The 27,631-nt window shown below is 40.9% G+C and overlaps 5 protein-coding genes across 15 annotated transcripts; 4 read left to right on the top strand and 1 right to left on the bottom strand.

The window, feature by feature from the left end:
* Positions 1–1,359: 1,359 nt before the first annotated feature.
* On the top strand, positions 1,360–17,565 carry LOC108051653. Of its 10 annotated transcripts, none has more exons than XM_017133804.2 (14): positions 1,360–1,823; positions 6,281–6,467; positions 7,012–7,317; positions 9,794–9,895; positions 10,163–10,267; positions 10,467–10,565; positions 10,642–10,740; positions 10,810–10,908; positions 11,367–14,732; positions 15,337–15,435; positions 15,554–15,646; positions 15,820–15,885; positions 16,238–16,691; positions 17,455–17,565. In XM_017133804.2, exons 2-14 carry the CDS (start codon positions 6,356–6,358, stop codon positions 17,459–17,461), a joined length of 5,007 nt encoding a protein of 1,668 aa, XP_016989293.2. In that variant the 5' UTR covers positions 1,360–1,823; positions 6,281–6,355; the 3' UTR covers positions 17,462–17,565. The 10 variants fall into 10 exon arrangements, with proteins under 10 accessions (XP_016989293.2, XP_044315322.1, XP_044315320.1 ...); XM_044459387.1 differs by lacking the exon at positions 1,360–1,823 and having other exon boundaries at positions 6,097–6,467; positions 11,367–11,887; positions 11,987–14,732; XM_044459385.1 differs by lacking the exon at positions 1,360–1,823 and having other exon boundaries at positions 6,097–6,467.
* On the top strand, positions 17,484–20,047 carry LOC108051614 (outer dense fiber protein 3-like protein 2). Its single transcript, XM_017133758.1, has 3 exons — positions 17,484–17,708; positions 19,708–19,799; positions 19,963–20,047. Exons 1-3 carry the CDS (start codon positions 17,484–17,486, stop codon positions 20,045–20,047), a joined length of 402 nt encoding a protein of 133 aa, XP_016989247.1.
* A 1,104-nt stretch (positions 20,048–21,151) lies between these two features.
* On the top strand, positions 21,152–21,831 carry LOC108051633. The gene is made up of 3 exons (XM_017133783.2): positions 21,152–21,227; positions 21,292–21,401; positions 21,462–21,831. Exons 1-3 carry the CDS (start codon positions 21,158–21,160, stop codon positions 21,657–21,659), a joined length of 378 nt encoding a protein of 125 aa, XP_016989272.1. The 5' UTR covers positions 21,152–21,157; the 3' UTR covers positions 21,660–21,831.
* Positions 21,832–24,299: 2,468 nt separating this feature from the next.
* Positions 24,300–25,692, top strand: LOC108051623. 2 transcript variants are annotated; one of them, XM_017133773.2, is made up of 2 exons: positions 24,300–24,629; positions 25,317–25,692. In XM_017133773.2, the coding sequence occupies exons 1-2, from the start codon at positions 24,328–24,330 to the stop codon at positions 25,327–25,329; spliced, it is 315 nt and encodes a 104-aa protein (XP_016989262.1). In that variant the 5' UTR covers positions 24,300–24,327; the 3' UTR covers positions 25,330–25,692. The 2 variants fall into 2 exon arrangements, with proteins under 2 accessions (XP_016989262.1, XP_016989261.1); XM_017133772.2 differs by having other exon boundaries at positions 24,300–25,149.
* Positions 25,693–26,413: 721 nt separating this feature from the next.
* On the bottom strand, positions 26,414–27,330 carry LOC108051629. The gene is made up of 3 exons (XM_017133779.2): positions 27,116–27,330; positions 26,650–27,051; positions 26,414–26,590 (listed from the first exon to the last, which is right to left on the bottom strand). The coding sequence occupies exons 1-3, from the start codon at positions 27,176–27,178 to the stop codon at positions 26,546–26,548; spliced, it is 510 nt and encodes a 169-aa protein (XP_016989268.1). The 5' UTR covers positions 27,179–27,330; the 3' UTR covers positions 26,414–26,545.
* Positions 27,331–27,631: the final 301 nt, after the last annotated feature.

Here is a 27,631-nt window from a genome sequence, read left to right as displayed (position 1 = left end):
TATATTTTTAATTTACATAATCATGGTATGTATCTATTTATTTTGGTTTTCAACTAATATTTAAAACTTTTAATGATTCCAAATAAATTGTTTTGTTCATAAAAATTATGCGAGTGCAAACAAATAATAAACTTATTGACTAAGTCATTTGATAAGACTACAAATTCCAAATAGTTGACTTATTTTCTATTTGTTTGGAGTTCACATTTTGATATCTCTTGAATAATAAAATTAGCAATTTGTTTTGATTAATAGAGATGCATATGGTTGTACAGTCATACCTCGGTATGATTTTTTTGAGTAATCATTTTAAGCTTAATAGTTTTTATAAATGTAACAAAAAATGCAACAATAATATTTTGTAGTACATTTTCAGAAAAGGTTGGTTAAAACACACGAAATTGGTTCTGTATAGTCTCTCAAAATCAAAATTATTGTGGTTTCTGTGCAAAATGGTCATGCTCCATTAGTCACGTGTGTGGGTGAAGGCTGTCTGTGTTCCACCGCACCATTTGTGCAAAAATAAGGAGGGTTGGAGGGGCGGAAAGATTTGCCGGAGGCAAGATCGCGGTCTCACATTACATAACCACAATCAAGCGGCATTATTTGTTGTGAGCACCGCCATAAATAGGCCTCCCGATGAGCGCAAACCCATTCGAATTACAGATAGTCAATGAGCCATTAAGATACGATTGAACTGTGGGCAGGAGTCCGGGGGCATTGTCCATGTAAGGTGACCTTCCCCTAGATATGACTTTCTCAATATGTAAATGAACCCCAAAGACCAATTAAATGGAAATCGTTCTTTGAAAAGATTTATTTGGCTAGGGAAATTAATTCCGTTAGCACTCCCAGAAAGTTATTTAGTATATTTTCTCACAATGTTGTTATCCCATTTAATCAAAACTTTTCTAAGCAAAAGTCAATCGAGTTTTATTTGTATAAAAACTTGTAAGAAAAAAAGCTGTTAAAAAAAGAATAGTTTTTCGATGTCACTTTTTTCTTTAGTTTATTTGTTTCTTCTATCAAATCCAAATCTGATGATTATATTTTAATATATTTGAAAGAAATATTCCGTAACAAAAACTAATTAGTGCTTTTCTAAATATACATATTATAAAATGTCATTAGACAAGAGTAACTAATTTCAAAATGCACCCAAATGAGAACAGCAAGTTTCTTTAAACTAATTAAAATTTTCGTTTAAGCCCCGTTTGAGAAACAAAAAACTCAGGCCACATAACAGAGCAAGCCAATGTTAGTCATTACGTGACTGTTAACGCCAACGCAAAGGCTTGCGTTACGTCTTGGAGTCACTAACGTCGAAAATTTGAAACGAAAAGCGAGCGTTAGCGACTTTGTTCCGCAGTTTCTGTTCGACAGCCCTCGAGTTCGGTTCTAGCTCTCTCTCACCTCAAATAAACTCAGCTCACAGCGGCCAATCGCCATAAATAAATCAGCAAAGTGTAGTTTGTTTTGGAAATTTCAAATAAATTTCAATGCGAGTCAGAGACCGACACTCAAAAGCAGCTGTCACTTGAACCCAATCAACGAACAAATCAACGAAATAATAAATCAGCCACGAAACCAACTACAATAACAACGAAAATAGCAATCTCTTCGAGTGTCTTTGAGTGAACAGATGTTTTGAAAAACCGCCGAAAACCGCGACTAATCCTGGAAAGGACTGTTGGCAATCGAAGTAATTGGCCATCCGATTAGGTGAAGTTTTTTACTGTGCAAAAGAAAGTTACGAAAATCAAAGCATCGAGCATCGAGCATCGAAGCAGGAGGAGATACGCCCGATAAAGGACTAGCCTGCGGTAAGGACAAAAAGTGGAGTAGGCGTTAACCAAGTCTGAGGCCCCAAACAGCCAGTGGATTGCGTGCTGACCCGACCCGACCCAAAAGTTCATTGACTGTCTGACTATTGGCATTTCCTGGTGGCCTAGGGCTAGAGATAGGGCTAGAGAGCTAGAGGGCCCCCAGTCAGCTGTTCCGCCCCCAATCCGCAGTGCTCCTCCCATTGTTTAGTCAATGGCACTCTCGTATTGATGTCACTTGTTGGCATAGATGTAACCCTTCCGCAGTCTCGCCGGAGTTTGATACCTTTATGTCTGTTTACCCCGTGGAGCCCATGACATCAGCTCCAATAACCGGTCGACCCCCCGACTCAGCTCATTTTTCAAAGTCACTGATTATGGCAGACACAGCGCCCGCAAAAAAGCGTTAACCACACAAAAATAATAACAAAGTAACCAAAGGAAAAGGTTAATCTCCCAAAGGGGAGAGGGTAAAATGCAGTAATCACAAGATAAATATTTATAAAATGATCTAACAGGTATTTTTGTGTTTCAATATGCAAATTGTGTCAGCTCTGTGATCTCAGGTCGAGAAGATGGCGTACTTAACGCATAAATCGTTGGAGCGGAAGCGAATGTCCCATTAAATTCACCACAAAGAGTCGTAATTATTACAAGCCATTTGAAATTTTAATAGTGCCTTGAGAACCGCGATCCAGTTGTTCGGAGAAGGTTTGCCAATTTTTCCCTGCCTCATTTCCCAGCTTTCTCTTGGTTTTAACAGCCAGAACACGTTCGCTGCAGAAAACCGAGAATGTTGAGCAACTTAATTAGATTTGGAGATCGCAAACTAGTTCACACAGCTGACGTCAGTCATTCAGTCGTTCTTGCCGTTTTATCAGACATGAGAGTTCAGTTTGGTACGTTGATGTTTTGGCTTTGATTCTCATGTTATTGTTTTTTTTTATTCCCCCACCATTCATTTTGGCCTTTTGCCGGCTGCTCACTTGTTGTCTGTTGGTTTTTGGGGAGGAATTGCTCAACTTGTTCGCTGTTAATTAAACTTATACACAGCGCCACTGTCTAAGGCGAAAAAGTCAATAGTTAATAGAGACAGCACACGAATTATGGCTACATGGCTACATGGCGGAGTCATGGAGTTGCGGCTCTGCGTGGGTCGACCTGCCGTCTGGAAACCCAATTCCGAACTGGCTTTTTCGGACAACTCGATGTGGGCTAAAGGAAACGACTGCGCCGCCGTATTTGGGCGTAAAAGCCTCCGAGATGGACGGCTGGAAATTGTCTAAATTTTGGGAATGAGCTCATATTTAATTTGCCATTTGGAGAGCGTGAAACGAAGTCAAAAGAAAATAAAAACGTTTTCAGTGAGTGATTGTTGATCATGTCAGATACCGATACCCAATATACATTTTGCAAGGGGGTATACCAATTTGGACTGTATTAGTTTATTAAATTCTTTTTACCAAAACAAAAGTTTTCTTAAAATTATAAAATTAAAATTTCTTATATAATAGAAAGTGATTAATGTTTTTGGCGTATATATGTGTTATTTTAAAGCTCAAATTTAGACGAAAAACGAAAAGTAAATTAGTCTTTTAGTTATATCATGTTTTTATTTCATTAATTATTATTTCAAGATCATATTAATTATTAAATAATATTAAATACATCTAATTATTTTCGCATACTCCAACAGGGTATTTCTGCTTTTATACTGTCTAAAGCTAGCGTGTTTATTCATATTTTTAAACTTGATACAACAAATTAAACCTGACGTGTGCTAAATTTAGTGTTGTCGTCATGGGTCCACAGTCGGGTCAATTGTGTGAATATCAATTTAAATCAAATAAAAATAAGGCAGCATAAACAAATCACTGAAGGTCATAAAGATAATGCTGAAAAATTGCACAGTCTCTCACAATCAGTATCTCTGTAACCAATCATGAGAGCCAAGGTTTGTGTTTGAAAAAAAGCTAATAGAAATATATATAGAGAGAAGGAGAGATAGAAAGTCGAGTGTGTGGGCGGTGCTGTTCTGCTTTGTAGCCAGTTTCTAAACGCTGACCCCAGTGCATAGATTATCGAACATCACCATCTATAATTTGATTACTGAAATCTGATCGCCACATGCAAATTTATTGCATGAGCTAACGCTCTATTAACTTGATTAACTGCGACCTCTTAGCCGGTCTCCCCAGACTGCGTTCTATTGAAGCTACACTTAGGAAAATATCAAGTGACTGGAATAGGAAAGAATTCAAGAATACGAAAATTCCATATTTGATGGAAAAAATTCAGATATACAAGGAACATAATATATTACCATTAAAGGAAGCCAAACATCATATTAACATCTTATTTATTTTTTGTAGTATTGTGTGTTGAACTATACTCCTTTTATTAGTAAAATGTTATACTATGCTTTTTCATGTGCATTATTTTTTTTAAAATTTTTTATTTACAAAGAGTCTTGCTGAACATTGATCTTTATTTTGATAGCACTTCATTTACTTAAACAGATTTCTTTCAATGCAAATATCTGTGGGCAGACAACGGCCTAAGAAACAGTGTCTGACAGATGTCTGACTTCTGTTGGCTCAGCTGCCGGCTCTGATTCATCCGATAGATAGATTTTCAGTTTTCTTAGCTGATCTTGGCCTCGAACAGCAATTGAACATGATGTTCGGTGTGTGGGCTGTCCAAGCTCATGATGGTGATGTAAGAGCTGCCATATAAGACCAGCCAGCTGATGATTGCCTTGCAAACAGAACAATGTTTTTTTTTTCGAGTTGCATGCGAGGTCAGGAGTGAATGTGGCAAGTGGCAAGTAACAAGTGCGGCAGGAGCAACAAAAAAAAGTTATTCTTGGCCGGAGAGCGACGGCTTTATTGGCCCTGTTAACAGCCACGCCACGCCCCCAAACATAGTTGTAATTATTTACACAGCCTGGCGAATTTTCACGGCCACCAAAAGTGGCACGCTTCGCTTTTCTTTCGGGTTCGACTGCGAGTTTAAGTTTGTTTTTGTTTTGGTTTTAGTTTTTGTTTTAGTTTTAGGTTTGCCTTCTTGGTCCGTCATGCAATTGTCGGCCATAAGTCATTAAAAGTAATCGTTTTGTTGGCTTACATGCCCCACAAAATGGGCAACATTAGCACTTAGCATACTTCGTTTCGTTTCGATTCGGGGCGCAACCTTGTTGACCAGGCCCCCTATTATTTGTGGCGCAGAACCCCCAAATCTCGGCGAGCCGTCAAGACCAAATCCGGCCCCATATCGATTACACTCCCAGCCCAGGTGAAAACTGGAGGTGGAGGCCACTGGCTCCTCCTGATACCAGCCGGCACCGTCTATTTTCCGATGACTGCCAGCCAGTCAGCCTGTCGATGGGCAACACTTCGCTTCCCGTGTGCTGAGCTGTGAAAAGAAGGTCGTCACCCAGGGCAGCCGAACCGGCTGTTTCGGGAATAAAAATGCTGCTAAGGGGGTCCTCATTAAAATATTTACTACAACCAACTCTTTACTAGCTGGAAACTTTTTTATTATTTCTTTTGTTAGCTTTGGCTTTGGGAGCCAACATATGTTTGTATAATATACTACCGTTTATTATGTAAATGATCAGCTTGCTTTTATATTTTCATTTACATTTTTTTTATACAGTACTTATACGGAAATATAAAGTTAAAACGTTTCCTTATAAATTATTAGAGTTAAAATCCCAAACAAGCATATTTATACTTTGTAAAACATATAATGCTAAAACATTACAAGTTTGACTTTGGATATCTTTAATATTTTGTGTTTTAAAATTGTTTTAAAGGTTCCAGATTATATACGCTTGATGTTTATATATCCATACTTAGGCATCCGGTATTGATCTTGAATTTTTCTATATTTTTGGGGCCTTTAACCCCCCTCAAGCCCTTGTCCCTGCCACTGCCAACTGAGACTGACGAGCCTACCGCAAAGTTATTGCCATTGTTTGTCTTTCACGCGGCGCAACAAATCCGCGGCTCGAAAGGAAACAACCTGCAACAACAATTGAGCAACAGCCACTGCAGAGAAAAGAGTGACAGCCGCCACACGACACGCCCCCTCCACTTACCAGCCCTTAGCCCCCTCCCCCTCCCCCTTTCCTTTTGTGGGTACAAGCCCACACGCCTGCCCATTAGCCGCCCCACGGAATTGGCCCAGAAAAATTCGAAAGAACAACCAGCCCAGACGATTGATTTTTGTGTCATCGACTGGCAGTTGGAGCAGGGAGGAATTTGGATTATTAGGTTACCCAAATTTAGGGGTCGAACTATAGATTTCAGTCAGCCTAACCACCCATGTAAAAGTCATCGTTAGGAGTTCGAATAAAATTCGAGTTTTTATTCATTTGGGAAACATATACCCAACATTGATAGATTGTAAACCTAAGACACCGCAAGATGAAGAAGGTTATTGTTCTCACTCAGGTCGGACCCCCGGTGAAGAAAAAGGATTACGATCCAGGTCCCTGTGCCCGCGTGCGAAAGATTCGTCCAATTAACATGGGCGGCAACGTGGAGCAGCGTCCTTGGACGCCAACAGTCCGCATTGGCAGGATCGCAGCCGAGACCACCAATCCAGGTCCAGCCACCGTCCAGCTTCCGACGTTGATCGGTGAGTGTAGTAATTACTATGTATAGATCTTATAATCATACCTGAAATATAACTAAAATAAAAATGATATAAATGAAAATGATTTAATCACAAACAAACTAAGCATACTCACCATACAATTTTTATACCGCATATTCATTCTCCTTATTTAAAATAAGTTTTTTGATTTTATAAAGACATTCACACATTTTCTAAATTTAATATTTTTGAAGTTTTAGTCTTAATAAATTATGAAAATGTAAAGAATTTGTACACATTAAATAAGGGTTCAATTAAAAAGGGCAATAATCTTGGATTTACTTTAATATTGTTATACAATAATTATGTATATATTTTTTATAAACATACAGAAAAGTAAACCTACCTATGTGATATCCTTAAACGGTTACAAGGGTTATTTTATTTATATTTTAAGCTCTATTAAAATTACCTTTTTTTAAACTAAGTATTATTAGTTGGATTCATTTCGTTTTGTTAATCCAATGTAGCCTTGTGGTTCTCTTTTCATTAAAAAGTGCTTTTATTAATACCATTTTTTTTATAGGTAGCAAAGTGCCGGACTCGAAGAAGAAGGCCGCCCCCTCGTACTCCTTTGGGCACAAGTTGGGCGGCAAGTACGACACCTCTGGACCGGGTCCGGCCCAATACAATGTGACGGGGATGCGGGCAAAGGGAAGGGACTATCCCAGAGCAGCCACTCTGCAGAGCAGGCCCAAGGAACTGACCCGGTTCTCGAATCCCGGACCCGGCGAATACGACGTGGTGCCGGCGGCCAAGGCGGTGATCGATGCCACGCCCAAGTACACCTTTGGCCAACGACCGGCCACACTGAAGACGTTCCAGATTCCAGGTGAGTTTCAGGCTTCCTACTCTGGTGTTTGAATGGTGTTTTGGACTTGGATATTGGAGTTGGATTTGAATTCGCATTTGAATTTGGCGCTGAATTCGGTGTGTGTTTCGGGCTGCTGTTGTTGTTGCATGCGCGGACTCAGGAAATCATCAATCATGGATCCCCATTGTATATAGAAGCGAACTCATTAACTAATCCGAACCCATGCCAGTTGTATCTTCCTGCAAGCAGCGCGTAAGTTGCTACCGCCCCTCTTTCCCCACTTTCCTCCACTTTCTATCTCTATCTCAGTAGCTAGTGTAGTAGTAGCCACTTTCCGTAGCTATCTCTTTCTTATTCTTCTGTATCTTTGGATATCCTCCTGGATAGATCGTAGCTATGACACCCTGTAATGTGCGTGAATGTTTTTGCTTACCTAGTGTTATTTTTTCAAAAATCTTTTGAGACTTACAAAATTTTTTTTTTATGTAAATCCCAAAAAATTAATACAATCGAAATGTGAATCTTCATTAGGTTTTCCACAAGGCTAAGAATAATTTAGAAATACCTTTGTAAATTTTTTATTTTTATACTTTTAAAAATGAAAAAAGTATGAAATAAGAAGAACGGAAGCTAACTTCGGCGAGACGAAGTTCTAATACCCTTGCAGTCACACCGAAACTTGAGTACAAAGCCAGAAAAAATCAACTTAAATTTCGGTTTTTTGATCAAAACCCTTGGAAATATTAGCCAGATCTTGGAATGTTATACCTCGTTGAATTTGTTACAAAATTTCCAATCTTTTGGTATTCCCAGCTAAAAAATTTTATTTTTTCCCAAAATTCGGAAAAAATCAAGTGTTACCCCTTATGAAAAATGCGAAAATCGGTCAAAAAATAAATTTCACCAAATCAAACAGGAATCGATTGTATAGGTTCTCAGCTGCACAGAACAGTAATTCTTTTGGCTCTGCGTCCTATTTTGGCAAAGTTACAACAAAAAACCCTCAAAAAATGTGTTTTTAAGTATTGGTTTTCGATGGCCAAAATCCGGAAAAATGTAACTCGATTTCTCGGTTTTTTCATAAAAACCCTTAGAAATAAAGGTCAGATCTTGGAATGTCATACCTCGTTGAATTCGTTACAAAATTTCCAATCTATTGGTATCCTCAGCTAAAAATTTGTATTTTGGCCCGAAATTCGGAAAAAATCAAGTGTTACCCCTTATGAAAAATGCGAAAATCGGTCAAAAAATAAATTTCACCAAATCAAACAGGAATCGATTGTATAGGCTCTCAGCTACACAAAACAGTCTTTTTTTTGGCTGGGCGTCCTATTTTGGCAAAGTTACAACAAAAAACCCTCAAAAAATGTGTTTTTTGTGACCAAAATCCAGAAAAAACACCTTGATTTGTCGGTTTTTTGATCAAATCCCTTGGAAATAATGGTCAGATCTTGGAATGTCATACCTCGTTGAATTCGTTACAAAATTTCCAATCTTTTGGTATCTTCAGCTAAAAATTTTTATTTTGGCCCGAAATTCGGAAAAAATCAAGTGTTACCCCTTATGAAAAATGTGAAAATCGGTCAAAAAATAAATTTCCCCAAAACAAATTGGAATTGATTGTATAGGTTCTCAGCTGCACAAAACAGTCATTCTTTTGGCTGGGCGTCCTATTTTGGCAAAATTACAACAAAAAACCCTCAAAAAATGTGATTTTAAATATTGGTTTTCGATGGCCAAAATCCGGAAAAAACGGCTCGATTTCTCGGAAAAAAACGGCTCAATTTCTCGGTTATTTTATAAAAACCCCTGGAAATAATGGTCATATCTAGGAATGTCATACCTAGTTGAATTCGTTACAAAATTTACAATCTATTGGTATCCTCAGCTAAAAAATGTTAAATCCCTTAAATAGTTAACTCTGGTTTCGGTTTCTGACTAAAATTATAATACCCTCTGTATACAAAGATTAGCCAAATAAATAATTGCTAGTTTTCGGTTCTTAAAATGTAATATCTATCTATCTTTTTTGATAGCCTTTTTGTTTTATTTATTGGATCTCTTTTTATTTCCTTCTTTAAAGTTTCTTTGGATCTCTTTTTATTTCCTTCTTTAAACTTTCTTTGGTTCCCAAAAAAGAACGAATTTAATGTAGGTGGAAATGTCAATGTCTTTATTAGGCCGCCCACTTTCCATTAGATTGTCTACAACTTAACTCGGAGTGATTCATACGAATTAATTATTAATGAACCAAACCACCGATGACAAATTAGATCTAAACGGAAACGGGAACCTGATGTCTTAATATTCCAACAATATTATTTTGGTGTTTCCTTATTTCCTCTATTTGTAGCTTTCCTACACAGTGTTATTTGTATATGTGTTAAATTAGTGTTTCAGTAATTTGTGTTGTGTTTTTGTTGCCTGATTTGATTTTAATTTGAAACGTTTTTCTCTTTTAATGAATGATTGCCCTGGCAAATTCGAAACTCAGGCCCCAACCATTATCGAGTGGTGCCACTTGATGTCGTCAAGCGGCGAGCCCCACGATACTCCTTTCGCATTAAGGTTAACGTGTACTTTGTTAACAATCCAGGTAACCCAACTAACTGTCTCTAGCCCAAGTTGCGTTTTTTTTTTTGGTGTTGGTCTAGCTCCGCTCCCTAATTTCCACCCCAATTCAATGCCACCTCATTACTAATTCCCGAACTATATAACCTTCTCTCTGTATCTGTATCTGTATCTGTATCTCTATCTTTCACTCACCCTTAGTCGTAGCTCACCTAGTGTAGAGTTCTCTAGTTTGATTCGAGTAGACTAAAACAATGGCCGTATAAATTTTATGTTTTATTAACACTAACAGCTCCGAATAGCTATTGCCCTGAAAAGGTCACGCAATCAAAAAAGAATGCGCCACGCTACACTTTCGGTAGACGAACTAAAATCGAACACGATCAGGGCACACCAGGTAATAATCCCCGAATCTGTATCTCCCCGTAACCGTAACTGAATCTGTATCTGCATCTGCATCTGTAATCGATCTGTATCGAGGCACCACTTGCTCAAGCGAACCCAATTGGACAGTATCTATAGAATTGTTGCGCTTCCTTCGTTTGAATCACCCAATCCTCGGGAAACCTAATTCTGATATCCTGTCCAATCCGCAGCTCCTGGCGCCTACTGTCCCGAGAAGGTGAAGCTCAACAAGACGCCGGAGTTTAGTTTTGGTATCAAACACCACGAACAGAGGCCAGATTACACTCCAGGTTTGTCCTAGTGATATATACTCAAATGTAGATTGATTCACACTTCATGCTCTCGCAACTTTGGCACTTACTTCAGCTCCTGGCACTTACAAGCCCGAGCAGGTTGTCCTAGAACACAATCCCGCCTTCAGCTTCGGCCTGAAAACCAAACACATCCAGGTCAGCGACACTCCAGGTAAGGCTTGCAGCTTGGCTTAGAGTAGTTATTGGTCCTTGAGACGCCGCTTCCATGTCCTTGCCACAGCACCCGGAGCCTACAGCCCCGAAAAGTCCCGACTGCACTCCACACCCGCTTACTCAATCACCGGAAAGGCCTCTCAGGATGTCGTCGATTGCACACCTGGTGAGTCATTAGCAATGCTCTTAAAATATCCTTTAATATGTGACATATTTAAAAAATAATTAGTCTTTTGTTTAAACAATAAGCTAATGTTTTGAAATGTGGCTAATGCCTATAATGCCATTATGCATATGAAATACATATTTTGATTGAATTTATTATGAGAATTCCTGGGCATAATCCAAAGTAGAAGTTAATATATGTATATTATTTGGTATATTTATTATACCTCGTAAGAGTTATTTATTTACCTCATATTTTTCGACCCTATGATTCTTTGCTTTAATTGTAATAAAAATTCCACAGATTATCATTTCAACCAATGAGTTGTGTATGCTTGTAAAGCTATTAGGCAGTTCAAGCTAACATTTAAGGCAATGTTTTTCCGTTATGGGTTATGTACCTTAGATGTAGTTCAAGCGGGCATCCCAGACTCACGCCTTATACCCACTTTATTGCAGCACCCGGAGCATACGAACCCGAGAAGTGTGTGCTGGGCAGGACGCCCGCCTTCAGCTTCGGCCACCGCGTGGAGCTGGCCAAGTCCAGTGACACCCCAGCTCCGGGCACCTACAATCCCGAGAAGGTGCGCATGGACCACACGCCCGCCTTCACCCTCTCCGGACGACCCGAAACCAGGTGCATCAGCGAGACGCCGGCGCCCGGTTCGTATGCCCCGGAAAGGTACCGCAACGATCGCACGCCGGCCTTCACCTTCGGCGGTAAGCACGAGCAGCGGCTCGAGAGCTCCACTCCGGCACCGGGCGACTACTGTCCCGAAAAAGTGCGGCACGATCACAACCCCGCTTTCTCATTCGCCGGTCGCCATGATTTGCACAAGACGAGCGACACACCAGCTCCCGGAGCTTATGAAACGGAGAAGGTCCGCCAGGATCACAACCCCGCCTTCTCCTTTGCCGGGCGACACGATCTCCACAAGCCCGATAGCACCCCTGCTCCAGGAGCCTACTCCCCGGAGAAGGTCCGCCAGGATCACAACCCTGCCTTCTCGATGGCCGGGAAGTACAGCCAGAAGATCTCCAGCGAAACCCCTGCTCCCGGGGACTACTGTCCCGAGAAGGTTCGCTTGGATCACACACCCGCCTACAGTTTTGGGGTGAAGAACGATCCAAAGGTGGAGAACCACACTCCAGCCCCAGGGGATTACCATCCCGAAAAAGTGAGGCAGGATCATAACCCCGCCTTTTCGTTCGCTGGTCGTCACGACCTCCACAAACCCAGTGAGACTCCTGCTCCAGGAGCCTACTCCCCTGAGAAAACCAGGCAGGATCACAATCCAGCCTTCTCAATGGCTGGAAAGCACGATCCGAAGGTTGCCAATGACACCCCTGCCCCTGGTGATTATCACCCCGAGAAGGTCAGGCAGGATCATAACCCGGCGTATTCCTTTGCTGGTCGCCATGACCTCCACAAACCCAGTGAAACTCCTGCTCCAGGAGCTTACTCCCCGGAGAAAACCAGGCAGGATCACAATCCAGCTTTCTCAATGGCTGGCAAGTATGATCAAAAGATTACCAATGGCACTCCTGCCCCCGGGGACTATAGTCCCGAAAAGGTTCGATTAGATCACACACCGGCTTACAGTTTCGGGGGTAAAAATGATCCTAGAATAGAGAACAATACCCCCGCTCCTGGAGATTATCATCCGGAGAAGGTAAGGCAGGACCACAATCCCGCCTTCTCATTCGCCGGTCGCCACAATCTTTACAAGCCCAGTGATTCCCCTGCACCAGGAGCCTATTGTCCCGAAAAGTTTCGCCAGGATCACAATCCTGCTTTTTCGATGGCTGGAAAACACATCCAGAAGATATCGAGTGACACACCAGCTCCTGGTGACTACTGTCCGGAAAAAGTACGCCAGGACCATACTCCGGCCTATACTTTTGGTGGCAAGAATGATCCTAAGATAGAGAACAATACCCCAGCCCCTGGGGATTATCATCCGGAGAAGGTAAGGCAGGACCACAATCCCGCCTTCTCCTTTGCCGGACGTTATGATCTTCAGAAACCCAGTGATACTCCCGCCCCAGGAGCCTATTCTCCAGAAAAAGTCCGGCAGGATCATAATCCCGCTTTTTCAATGGCAGGCAAACACATCGTAAAGATGGTAAATGGTACTCCAGCTCCGGGAGACTACTGCCCAGAGAAGGTGCGATTGGATCACACTCCTGCCTACACTTTCGGTGGCAAGAATGATCCGAAGATAGAGAATAATACCCCAGCCCCTGGAGATTATCATCCGGAGAAGGTAAGGCAGGACCACAATCCCGCCTTCTCCTTTGCCGGACGTTATGATCTTCAGAAACCCAGTGATACTCCCGCCCCAGGAGCCTATTCTCCAGAAAAAGTCCGGCAGGATCATAATCCCGCTTTCTCAATGGCCGGTAAACATACTGAAAAGATCTCCAGCAAAACCCCTGCTCCAGGGGACTACAGTCCCGAGAAGGTTCGTCTAGATCACACACCCGCCTATACTTTCGGTGGAAAGAACGATCCCAAAATAGAGAACAACACGCCTGCTCCAGGTGATTACCATCCCGAGAAAGTGAGGCAGGATCACAATCCAGCATTTTCTTTCGCTGGCCGTCACGATCTTCACAAACCAAGTGACACTCCCGCTCCTGGAGCATACTCCCCAGAGAAAGTGCGTCAGGATCATAACCCTGCGTTCTCAATGGCGGGCAAACATGACCCTAAGGTTTCCAATGATAACCCAGCGCCTGGTGACTACAGTCCCGAGAAGGTCCGTCTGGACCACACTCCCTCCTATACATTTGCGGGGAAAAATGATCCCAAAGTTGAGAACAACTCGCCTGCTCCTGGTGATTATCATCCCGAAAAGGTTAGACAGGATCACAACCCTGCCTTTTCCTTTGCGGGTCGACATGATCTCCATAAACCCAGTGACACCCCCGCTCCAGGAGCCTACTCCCCCGAAAAGACCCGACAGGATCACAACCCCGCCTTCTCGATGGCTGGAAAGCACATTCAGAAGATTACCAATGGTACGCCAGCCCCTGGCGACTACTGTCCCGAGAAGGTTCGACTGGATCATACTCCAGCTTATAGCTTTGGGGTAAAGAGCGATCCTAAGTTGGAGAACAACACCCCTGCTCCTGGGGACTATCATCCTGAAAAGGTTAGGCAGGATCATGTACCCGCATTCTCCTTCGCCGGCCGCCATGAAGTTCATAAGATTAGTGAGACTCCCGCCCCAGGAGCCTACTTCCCAGAGAAAGTCAGGCAGGACCACAATCCCGCCTTCACAATGGCAGGGAAGCACGATCCCAAGGTGGCCAATGACACCCCTGCTCCCGGGGACTACCACCCCGAGAACGTGAGACAGGACCACAATCCCGCCTTCTCCTTTGCCGGTCGTCACGACCTGCACCGACCCAGTGAAACCCCGGCGCCCGGAGACTACTCCCCGGAGAAGGTCAGGCAGGACTTCAATCCGGCGTTCACCTTCGCCGGCAAACACGATCCGAGACCCTCCTGCGAGTCCCCGGCACCTGGAGACTACAGCCCCGAGAAGGTGCGACTGGACCGAGCACCCGCTTTCACCTTTGGCGGCAAGCACGACCCCAAAACGGAGCACCTTCATCCCGCGCCCTGCGACTACGCCCCCGAGAAAGTTCGCCTCGACCATACACCCGCCTACACAATTGCAGGTCGACCGGCCGCCGATCCCGTGAGCCAAACCCCGGCTCCCTGCGACTACCATCCGGAGCAGTGCCACGTGGACAGCACACCTGCCTTCACCTTCGGCATGAGACTCGGACGGGAGCGCATCTCCGACACTCCAGGCAAGTTATCTCTACCAGAAATTCGGAAGTTCTGCATCAATATAGACATAGCGCTTTTCCCACTTGCAAAGGCACTTTCTTTTCTTTTTTACGTAAACTACAATTAATAGTATGTAGTATCCAGTATCAACACAGTTTGGTATTTTTGCATATACAAATTTGGCATATTTTACTATGAATGGGAGTTAAACAATTATGTTTTATTACGGAGTTTTTCCAATATTTGTATTTCAAAAATATTATTCAAAAACAGTCAATGAATTTGGTTGTCTTATCCAACCAAATTTTGTTTACATTTATATGTAGATCATATATTATATTTCGGTGATCTAAAATGATTTTTATTTTTCAACTTTTTAACCAAATGCAAAATACTTTTTATTGAAACAAATCAAGAGCAATAACTAAAAATGCCAATTCAAACAGATTTTTCTTAATGGCAGTTAAAAAGTTAAATCTTGAAAAATACACTCTATTGTGAGTTTCAAAGAACGGACATATCTTGATGAAATGTAAAGCTTTAAAGTGGGGATAACTCTTTAAAATGGTCCAAAGGATAGCACCAAAAATCGATCCACCGTAATGAGTATCGGTACCATTGCAGCACCCTCCGCGTATGAGCCGGAAAAGCACACCGTGCACTCCACACCCGCCTTCAGCTTTGGCACCAAGTCGGATATCCGCGTGACCACCGATGCCCCAGGTAAATAGTGTTCTTCCACTCCGGGATTGCCATGAATGTTGCATGTTTGTGTTGCTTATGTTGTATTGTATTGCATGTTTCCCGCTTTCCCCGTTTGTTGCCCTGTCCACCCATTTAGCCCCTGGTCACTATTATCCCGAACAGTGCAATCTGGACAGCTCGCCGGCGTATAGTTTCGGTCTGAAGACAGTGCAAACTGCTTCGCTTCCAGGTAGGTGACATCCACTTCCGCTTTTTGGTGCCGGATCCGGATGCCTACGATCTGTTTTTGTTTTTGTGTCTCGTCTTCTTCTGTTCCATGTTTGTTCGCACACATTCCCCCGGTTTTCTGGCCATGCTCCTCCCATCCGTTTCGAATCTCTGTAAATACTCACGAATCACTAGAACCCAGGGGCGTGTACATCGAAGATCGCATCGTGCAAAGACGCGAACGCCGCCTGGCCAGTCCCGGTAAGAATCTATAAGATCATCCCACCCATGCCATCACCATCACTAGCTTCTTTTAAAAGCGTTTCAAACGTCAGTTTCCGTTTAAGGTTTTTGTAGTTCTCAGATCAATAAAAATTGAGACCCAAACATTTTGGAAAATATTCTTTATATCAATGCTTGCTGTATAGATATTTCAAGTAATCGGGTATTAAGATCGTCAATGATATTGTTTAAAAACCTTGAAACGCTTTCCTTGTCATATGGAATCAACTGTGCATTTTACATTCACCCCATTGCATTGGTATACTTTTTGTCAATTTGTTAAATTTATGTCAATTATTATTTTTATAAATTGACCAACATTTTTGCACAGTACGCAACAATGCGGAAAGCAGCACCACAACCACCCAGAACAGCAACAATGCTGGTAGCAGCAGCACCACCACCACAACAACCACCACGACCACCAAGACCTTCATCAATGGGGTGGAGCAGCCGGAGTTGCAGCAAAAGCAAACCACCAAGCAGGTGAATGGCACCCACAAAGAGCTTAAGTCCGCACCACCAGCACCACTGAGCAATGGCAACCACCACTCGCGGGTGGAGACCACCACCCTGCAGCAGGTGGCCCACGGGCAGAAGGAGATCGGTGGTTTGAAGATGGTGGCCAGCGGTAAGTCGGATGCCAGTGCCACCAAGGCGGCTGCAGTGAGCCACCAGACGGTGGTGCGATCCGATGGCGCCATTGTGACCAGTGGCCAGTCCTCGAGGATGCAGACGGTCAAGTACGCTGTGGAGGCGAGCAGCGTGCAGGAGAAGATCATCAGGTAACCGGAGGGACTCAAAACCAGTGAACATTTCAAAGAGTAAAACTTATCGAAGAAAGCTTTGAGTGTGATAAAATGTGTAACCCCCAAAACGATCGGAACATTTTTTGTTTTAAAATTGTTTTTACCATCTTAAAAGTATTTCTTAATTAAAAGTTAAACAAATCTAAAAATCTTAAAATCTAAACTATTAATGAGATTAAATTAAGATCACTCCCACCCATCTCACTTTATTTATTTTAAATTAATGACAACTTAAATAAGCTAATTGGCTAATAATTATTTTCTTGTATAAGGTGTTTCACAAAATAATATATTTGAAATACTTGTCGTATGAGTAATTTTTTTTAAGTCTATTGAACTACCAGTCGAATGAGTAATTTTCTATGGTTATTGAAAATACGAGTCGTATGAGTAATTTTACTAGTTCGTATGTGTGATTTTTTGTGGGAGTCTACTTAAACTCGTTAACAAAATAAAAACATTTAAATCAAAATTTAAATATAAATAACTTATTTAATCGCAATAATTTATACTCTTTTCTATGTCAACTGATCTTAGTCCGCTCATTTTCTTGGTGTCCGCCGTTTCCGTTCCCGTTTCGTGTGTTTATTTGCAGGCACGTCATGTCAAGATCACCCAATCCAACCCGAAACTAACCCGAACCATTCAAACACCAGCCCAAGAGACAAGCCATTGAATTAACCCCCGACTAACCCCTAAACTGACCTCCCAATTGCAATAATTTCCCACTCATTGACAGCTCCTAACGTCTACAAAATACCCACTGTCATGGGCAGCAGCAAGGAGGGCAAGATCCGCTCGGCTCCGGCCTACACGATCACGGGTCGCGAGAAGCCGCCCCTGATCCCGGTCATGATCTTCCCCGGACCCGGATACTACGACGGCGAGTACACGGTGGTCAAGCCCAAGCCGCCGGTCTACTCCATGCGCGGCAAGTTCAAGATGGGCAGCGAGGACTCGAAGCCCGGACCCGGAGCCCACTGTCCGGAGAAGGTAAGCTGGGGGAAAGGCACTTACAGAAGGGGTAACAAAATATTTAAATATCAGTGGCGGATTCAGAATTTCAAAGAGAGAACACATTTTTAGTTGCATACTTTTCTGCTGTCACATTTTCTATCACTTTTAAACCGAATTGTTTCCCCTTCCGTGTATGTTAGAAATTCAATTGACTCCCAAAAAAGCTAGAAAGTACAAAAAAATATATTTATAAAACCCATTTTTTGAGGGTTTTTTGTTGTAACTTTGGCAAAATAGGTCGCACAGCCAAAAGAATGACTGTTTTGTGCAGCTGAGAACCTATACAATCGATTTCTGTTTGATTTGGGGAAATTTATTTTTTTGACCGATTTTCGCATTTTTTATAAGGGGTAACACTTGATTTTTTCCTAATTTTGGGCCAAAATAAAAATTTTTAGCTGAGGATACCAATAGATTGAATATTTTGTAACGAATTCAACGAGGTATGACTTTCCAAGATCTAGCCATTATTTCCAAGGGTTTGGATCAAAAAACCGAAAAATATAGGTGTTTTTTCTGGATTTTGGTCATAAAAAAAAACACATTTTTTGAGGGTTTTTTGTTGTAACTTTGCCAAAATAGGACGCACAGCCAAAAAAATGACTGTTTTTTGCAGCTGAGAACCTATACAATCGATTCCTGTTTGATTTGGGGAAATTTATTTTTTGACCGATTTTCTCATTTTTTATAAGGGGTAACACTTGATTTTTTCCGAATTTCGGGCCAAAATAAAAATTTTTAGCTGAGGATACCAAAAGATTGGAAATTTTGTAACGAATTCAGCGAGGTATGACATTCCAATATCTGAACATTATTTCCAAGGGTTTTGATCAAAAAACCGAAAAATTAAGCTGTTTTTTCTGAATTTCGGTCATCAAAAGCATGTATTTAAAAACACATTTGTTGAGGGTTTTTATACCCTTGCAGAGGGTATTATAATTTTGGTCAAAAGTGTGCAACGCAGTGAAGGAGGCATCTCCGACCCTATAAAGTATATATATTCTTGATCAGGATCACCTCCTGAGTTGATATAGCCATGTCCGTCTGTCCGTCTGTCTGTTTCTACGCAAACTAGTCTCTCAGTTTTAAAGCTATCGAATTGAAACTTTGCACACACCCTTCTTTCCTTTGCACGCAGTATATAAGTCGGAACGGCCGGGATCGGCCAACTATATCCTATAGCTGCCATATAACTGATTGATCGGAAATGCCATAACTTTCGTTTTTGTAAAGTTAGGAAGTTGGGATTTTCTATGGGTTTTATATTTGGCCAATCAATCCGACCTACCAAATTTCATAAGGATCGGCCGACTATATCCTATAGCTGCCATATAACTGATTGATCGGAAATGCCATAACTTTGGTGTTTGTAAAGTTAGAAAGTTGGGATTTTCTATGGGTTTTATATTTGGCCAATCAATCCGACCTACCAAATTTCATTAGGATCGGCCGACTATATCCTATAGCTGCCATATAACTGTTTGATCGGAAATGCCATAACTTTGGTGTTTGTAAAGTTAGAAAGTTGGGATTTTCTACAGGGGTTATATTTGGCCAATCAATCCGACCTACCAAATTTCATAAGGATCGGCCGATTATATCCTATAGCTGCCATATAACTGAACGATTGGAAATGCCATAACTTTGGTGTTTTTAAAGTTTGGAAGTTTGGATTTTTTATGAGTATTAAGAATGCATCATAGGAATAATTTTGGAGAATATAATTATAGAGTATTCTGCAAGGGTATATCAACTTCGGCTCCGCCCGAAGTTAGCTTTCCTTTCTTGTTTTTTTGTAACTTTGCCAAAATAGGTCGCACCGCCAAAAAAATGACGGCTTACTGCAGCTTAGAAGCTATACAATCGATTCCAGGTTGATTTGGCGTGTTTAACAAATATATAAAAACCAAAACAAACATTTTGGCCGAATAGTGTAATGTATATCTGTATTGACCTCCGTCTGACCTGCCCACAGTACTGGGAGAAGCGTTCGCCTCCGGCCATATCCTTTGGCATCCTGCACTCCCCGTACCTCAAGAAACCCCTGCCGGTCACAGTGCCGCAGCGGTGCACTCAGTTTTTGTTGGAGAATCGAGCAGACCGGGCCTACGACAATATCTGAGATTGGCCAAATTTTACGATTAAATTCAATTTATCAGCGCAGTACTTATACGTCTTTAATTTACATATTTTCTTAATAGATAAACCTCTCCCATGTGCCCGCCTACAGCTTTGGGATCAAGCACTCACAGTATCTGGGCCGCCTGAACGAGAAGAACGCCGAGTTTGACTACAGCTTTTCCGGAATCTGCTAGAGCCGAAGCGCTTCCACACCAAAATCCTCACTCTGCCCAAGACGGTCTTCGATGAACTGCTTCCTTACCTTAACTACACTACCTTCGCTACTCGTATACTCGGACTAACCTTAAGTTTTGAATGTTTCTGAAACCTATTTGTAAGCCGAAAGTGTTGTGGAATGTTACAATTGTATACACTGAAATAAAGAGATATTACTAATACAAGCTGGATGTTTTTATACCCGTTACTCGTAGAGTAAAAGGGTATATTGTATTCGTGCAAAAGTATGTAACAGCTAGAAGGAAGCGTTTCCGACCCTATAAAGTATATATATTCTTGATCAGGGTCACTAGCCGAGTCGATCTAGCCATGTCCGTCTGTCTGTCCGTCTGTCCGTCTGTCTGTCCGTCTGTCTGTCCGTATGAACGCTGAGATCTCGGAAACTATAAAAGCTAGAAGATTGACATTTTGCATGCAGATTCTAGGAGTTCCTACGCAGCGCAAGTTTGTTTCAAAAAGGTGCCACGCCCCCTTTAACGCCCACAATCGCTTATATACGATTTTAAAAATTTAAATATTTCGAAAAAGTAAAAATGCAGTTTTATTGTGTTTATCAATACCTATCGAAATGTAGAAGAAATGTTTCAAATCGGACCATTCGTTAAAAAATTATGCGTGATCAAAGTTTCTCTCTCCATCTCCCTCGCACTCCCTTTACCTGAGTAACGGGTATCTGATAGTCGGGGCACCCGACTATAGCGTTCTCTCTTGTTTATTTTAGATTTAAGTGGAATATTTAAAAGAATTTTTATAAGACTTGGGAATTTGTTAAAACAATATAGATTGAAAGATGAGAGCAATAAGAGCTTGAAAGGTATTAAACCTTTCTCTTTACTATTTTAAATTATCATTTCCATGCTAAAAATAATTGTTTTTACTGGTCCTATGATATCTGCAATACTATTATTGCCTTGGGAATTATTAAAAATAGTTTTAGAGCTTAAAAGGCATTAAAGAATTTTCCGTACTATTTTAAATTATAAATTTTTGCACGCTGGATTGCATTGTTAATTGTCAATTTTGCAAGCTGGATGTCAACTTAGTCTTAATCCATCTGATGATCTGCGATGAAGCAATTGCTTTTGCTGTCGGTTTTAGCCGTCAGTTGCCTTTTGGTAGTGGGTTTTAAGCGCAGGAGTAAGATTAGACTAGATCCTCGCAGATTGGGTCACAAATGTACTCCTGTCTTTCATTATTTTAGCGAAGAACAGCAACTGTCTGGTGATGAACAAGTATGCTAACGAAAGGCATTGTCGAAGACCACGTAGAATCTATTTCGTCTTTCATCGGGTGATATTCGATTGCATACAGGTAGCTCAAAATTCAATAAATTCATTGACCATTGATCCGTGAAGCTTTCCGCTCATTAAGGTGACATCCAGGTGCCACCATCCCTATAAGAGGAACGAGTTCGCAACTTTACAAAAGTGCCGTGATGGCTGTGCCTACCATATGAAAATACCAAAACCACCCGTACCAGGATCATCAACTGCAGCTCCTGTAGAAGAAGTAACAGAGACGCTTGCTCCTGAAGTGGAACGATCGGTGCCCCACAAAACTCCAGCTTAATGATTAAGCTGTGACCCAAAATTAGCCCCATAAGTATGGAGTCCAAGCAGCTAAAGTCTGTGCTTATGATAGCCATAATTCACCATTCTTTTGTATAAAAGGTTAAAGGGTTTCATTACAATAATATGCATTTTATTCGCGCAGTTTAAAAGCTCTCGGGCGACTATATCAACATTCTGAACTTAGTTGTTTTTGAAGATTTCTTTGTACTTCATACTCTTTTTAACCTAATATGAAAGTTCTATTTTATTTCGGGCCCATCCCTTAGTTGACTATAACCTGTTACTGTCATATACAAGCGCAGTAGAGGATATCATCAATTCGCTGTTACTGACAGCGTATTAAGACTTCGACGTGCCGAAGTATACTCTTGTTCTTGCATTTTTAGAGGGTTTTTTGTTGAAAATTTGGCAAAATAGGTCGCACAGCCAAAAAAAATGACTGTTTTGTGCATCTGAGAACCTATAAAATCGATTCCTGTTTGATTTGGGGAAATTTATTTTTTGACCGATTTTCGCATTTTCCATAAGGGGTAACACTTGATTTTTTCCGAATTTTGGGCCAAAATAAAATTTTTTAGCTGAGGATACCAATAGATTGGAAATTTTGTAACGAATTCAACGAGGTATGACATTCCAAGATCTGACCATTATTTCTAAGGGTTTTTATGAAAAAACCGAGAAATCGAGTTAGATTTTTCCGGATTTTGGCCATCGAAAACCAATATTTAAAAACACAGTTTTTGAGGGTTTTTTGTTGTAACTTTGCCAAAATAGGACGCACAGCCAAAAAAATGACTGTTCTGTGCAGCTGAGAACCTATACAATCGATTCCTGTTTGATTTGGGGAAATTTATTTTTTGACCGATTTTCGCATTTTCCATAAGGGGTAACACTTGATTTTTTCCGAATTTTGGGCCAAAATAAAATTTTTTAGCTGAGGATACCAATAGATTGGAAATTTTGTAACGAATTCAACGAGGTATGACATTCCAAGATCTGACCATTATTTCTAAGGGTTTTTATGAAAAAACCGAGAAATCGAGTTAGATTTTTCCGGATTTTGGCCATAGAAAACCAATATTTAAAAACACAGTTTTTGAGGGTTTTTTGTTGTAACTTTGCCAAAATAGGACGCACAGCCAAAAAAATGACTGTTTTGTGCATCTGAGAACCTATACAATCGATTTCTGTTTGATTTGGGGAAATTTATTTTTTGACCGATTTTCGCATTTTTCATAAGGGGTAACACTTGATATTTTCCGAATTTCGGGCCAAAATAAAATTTTTTAGCTGAGGATACCAATAGATTGGAAATTTTGTAACGAATTCAACGAGGTATGACATTCCAAGATCTGACTAATTTTTCCAAGGGATTTTATAAAAAAACCGAGAAATCAAGCTGGTTTTTCTGGATTTTGGCCATCGAAAACCAATAAATCACATTTTGTGAGGGTTTTTTTTTGTAACTTTGTCAAAATGGGTCGGACAGACAAAAGAACGACTGTTCTGTGCAGCTGAGAACCTATACAATCGATTCCTGTTTGATTTGGGGAAATTTATTTTTTGACCGATTTTTGCATTTTTCATAAGGGGTAACACTTGATTTTTTCCGAATTTTGGGCCAAAATAAAATTTTTTAGCTGGGAATACCAAAAGATTGGAAATTTTGTAACGAATTCAACGAGGTATGACTTTCCAAGATCTGGCCATTATTTCCAAGGGTTTGGATCCAAAAACCGACAAATATAGGTGTTTTTTCTGGATTTTGGTCATAAAAAAACAACATATTTTTTGAGGGTTTTTATACCCTTGCAGAGGGTATTATAATTTTGGTCAAAAGTGTGCAACGCAGTGAAGGAGACATCTCCGACCCTATAAAGTATATACATTCTTGATCAGGATCACCTCCTGAGTTTTCTACGCAAACTAGTCTCTCAGTTTTAAAGATATCGAACTGAAACTTTGCACACACCCTTCTTTCCTTTGCACGCAGTATGTATGTCGGAACGGCCGGGATCGGCCGACTATATACTATAGCTGCCATATAACTGATTTATCGGAAATGCCCTAACTTTGGTGTTTGTTAAGTTAGGAAGTTGGGATTTTCTATGGGTTTTATTCCAATCAATCCGACCTATTAAATTTCATAAGGATCGGCCGACTATATCCTATAGCTGCCATATAACTGATTTATCGGAAATGCCCTAACTTTGGTGTTTGTTAAGTTAGGAAGTTGGGATTTTCTATGGGTTTTATTTTTGGACAATCAATCCGACCTACTCTATCACTTCTTGGAAAACATTAACAGAGCTGTGTTGTGACTTTTATTTTTTGTAATGTTTTTCTACCGAAAATATTTTTTTTAATGGACGTTTCTTTAGAAAATCCCCGGACTACGAAAAAAAATAATAATTATCCGGAACTTGACTAGAGCGTATGTATATGTATGAAGCTGGTACTGAGGCGATCGTGATCATAGACAAAGATCAAAGAGCAAAAGATTATTTTTGAACTATTTATATGAGTATACATTTATACATTTATATGAGTCAACATCAACTTTGTGTTCGCAGCGAGAAATTATAAATCCCTATAAAAGCAGGTCTCGACTGGCATTAGTACATATAGTTATCGTCAGTCAATTTGTTCGGACGAAGTTTGTGAAAATGAAGCAGTTTACTTTTCTGTGCGTTATTTTGTTACTATACAGTTTGGAGAGTGTAACAGCTAGCTCGATTTCTTACAATGAACAACTTTTGATGACGGTAACGAACAAGTTGCTAGAGATATACGACGAACAATTAGACGAAAGAGTGCAATGGAATGATCTCAACGAAGCTGTTGAAAGCATTCAAGAACTATTCAAGGGTTATCAAGGCAAGGCCAAAGATAATATGAAAGAATTACTGGATGAAAACAAGCAATCTCACGATGAATATTTGCTTGCTGTGCATCCGTTATTCCAATGGTGCGTAGAGGCTAAACACTATTTTCCGTATACTGTTATAGTAATTCAGAGACCAAACTTATCGGACAGTGTTCGATCGAGCATAAGAGACAGGACCAAATACGAACTTCTCAGAGGTGTTAATTGTTCGCAAGACTCCATAAGTCACATAAAACGAGCTATACAACATATGTCGAAATTAGGGTTATTACTTAATGTAACAGAAATCCAATTCAATGAAGATTTTCGATCGAACGGTTTTTATGACATTGAACGCAGTAAACTGGTCAACAAAATAAGCAGCCTCAAAGCGAAATCAAGTTGGATTGCTGCTCTAGGTTCTGCGGTTGGTCAAGCATTGGGCTTTGTCACAGATCCAATACCAACGCTAGAGCAAAAACTAATAATAATTGACGAGTTTTACATAAAGCTGCGAGATGCTTTGGCTCGTGCTAAGCAAGAATGCCGTAAGGTCGATGAGGCTTTGAAAACGGAGCTGAAAGAAATCATTGAACTAGCTAATGACATTCAAACACCCCAAGTAAGTTTTTCGTGCATTTCGCGAAATGATGAGACGATTTCAAATTAGTTTAGAAAAAGGATGTGTGGGCCTCAGTGTCACTTTGGTCACTTTAACAGGCTACTCAATACCAGACACAGCAATATAATAACGCTTTAATAATTCAAAATATTTTTTTCATTTCACAGCCCGATGATATGATGATTCCGGAATTCAGTAGTTTGTTTGTCTACACGTTGACTAAGCTTTCATGTAAGAGTTACGTCACGTACGGGAAGCCGTTGCCAAGAAGCTATCAATTACACCAACCAACTATGACTTGAAACCAGGCATGGTTTGAATGAAAATTTCAGAAATGTAAAATTTGTTTCCAAACATGCACAAAAAACTGTTGAAAAAAACAAAAAAATTTTCAACATCTATACGAGCTAATCTACAATCGGAAGCTTCGCGAAACTGTTGCAAATTGTCTCGTCAATTTATTTGATACGCAAACATTTTTTCTTATATGTATGAACTTTTTAAGCCAAATAAAGAGATTTCACTTTCCGACCCTATAAAGTATATATATTCTTGATCAGCATCACCAGCAGAGTCGATCTAGCCATATCCGTCTGTCCGCCTGTCCGTCCGTCCGTCCGTTTCTACGCAAACTAATCCCTCAGTTTTACAGTTATCTGTTTGCAACTTTCCCAAAAGTTGTCTTTCTATTGCAGGTAGTATATAACTCGGAACGAGCCGGATCGGGCGACTATATCATATTGCTGCCATATAACTGAACGATCGGAAAAGCCATAACTTTGGTGTTTTTAAAGTTAGGAAGTTGAGATTGTCTATGGGTTTTATTTTTGGCTAATCAATCCGACCTACCGAATTTCATAAGGATCGGACGACTATATCCTATAGCCGCCATAACACTGATTGATCGGAAATGCCATAACTTTGGTGTTTATAAAGTTAGGAAGTAGGGTTTATTTTTGGCCAATCAATCCGACCTACCAAATTTCATAAGGATCGGCCGACTATATCGTATAGCTGCCATATAACTGAACGATTGGAAATGTAATAACTTTGGTGTTTTTAAATTTAGGAAGTTGGGACTGCATCATCGCCCGAAGTTAGCTTTCCATTCTTGTTTTTGAATGCGCTTAGTTAAAAAATTACTTTTATTTCACATAAGAAATCCTATTCTTTCTTCTCTCTTTAGAACTGAACATAATGTTAAAATTATTTTTTAACCCCCAAAGTTAAAAGCCTTAAGTATACCAATTGAAACAGCAAATAATAAATTCGGTATATTTTCTTTATTTATCGTGTTTGTGCTCCTGAATTACCAATTTTATTGCATTCGTATTTACAACTACAAGATTTGCAAGACTCATAATATAGACATAAGACCCTGGGTCGTTCCTCCTCCTTAGTTCTTGGTGAGTTCTATTTCGGCATGGTAGCAGGACTTGCCCTGGAAAAGAACCACAAAGTTGGCAATAAAAAGTGGGTTAAGTATGGGGACAAACTCACGGTGTCATGCTTGATCTCCGCATCGATGATCAGATGGCCGCGGGCCATGCCCAACATGGCCTTGTACTTGCTGAGATCCACGGTGTGGTCGTTGGCGCACACCTTCTCCTCGGCCACCGGACAGGAGGAGGGTGCTCCGAAGAGCTTCAGCATGTCCTTGCCTTCGGAAGAGGCCTGGTCGATGGCGGCGCAGAGGTCGATCTTGCCCTCCTTCAGCACCATGCCATCCTTCTGCACCTTGAACTTGGTCACCGCGGTTCCAAAGGCCTTGTTGGAAATGCAGCCCGAGGGCACCAGCTCGCACTTCTTGTTCAGCTTCAGGTTGAAGTCACTGCCCACCGTCATGATGGCATCCTCGCCGGCGCAGTTCTCCATCTTCACCAGCTTGGCCTTGTAGCCGTTCTGCAAAGGATAAAATAACCTGAGGATTAGGTCTATCCCGAAACATATCCTAAACTATCCTTACACAGGCAAAGGCAGCCTCAAAGGCCACACAGCTGAACAGGAAAAAGCAGATACTTCGCAGCATTTTGTACACTTGGAGTTTTCAGATGCGTTTGGGAACTCCTCGATGGCCCAGCCCCTATTTATATGGAACTCTTGGTGGCCCCGTTTTATGGATATCCACAATTATTTGCGCATTAAGCGGTATTTGGCTGCGGCGATCAGTGATCGTTCGGCTCAATTGATCGCTGAACCAGCACTGGGCAGATGGTCATCCATTAGAGTTCTCTAAATGCGGGAATTACGGAACTCGATGGCTCGACATTTTTAATTGCCCCTCGACATGGTATTTTTTGTGTTTAGCGTGTCGACACAATTCGATCTCTCGATCTACCGAACTTTGTTTGCACCCAAAACCAAATATGTATAAAAGCCGAGTCATTCAAAGTCAGTTAAAATCAGTTCTCTGTAATTGATAACTGGCCATCAATCTAGTTAGCCACCAACTGCACTGGCTTGTTGCAATTTGTATATGATG

This window comes from Drosophila rhopaloa, unplaced genomic scaffold (assembly GCF_018152115.1).
Source record: "Drosophila rhopaloa isolate 14029-0021.01 unplaced genomic scaffold, ASM1815211v1 contig_2, whole genome shotgun sequence".
NCBI classification, from domain to species: domain Eukaryota; kingdom Metazoa; phylum Arthropoda; class Insecta; order Diptera; family Drosophilidae; genus Drosophila; species Drosophila rhopaloa.
The sequence above is the reverse complement of the archived record's forward strand: the minus strand, read 5'-3'. Positions and strand labels throughout refer to the sequence as shown.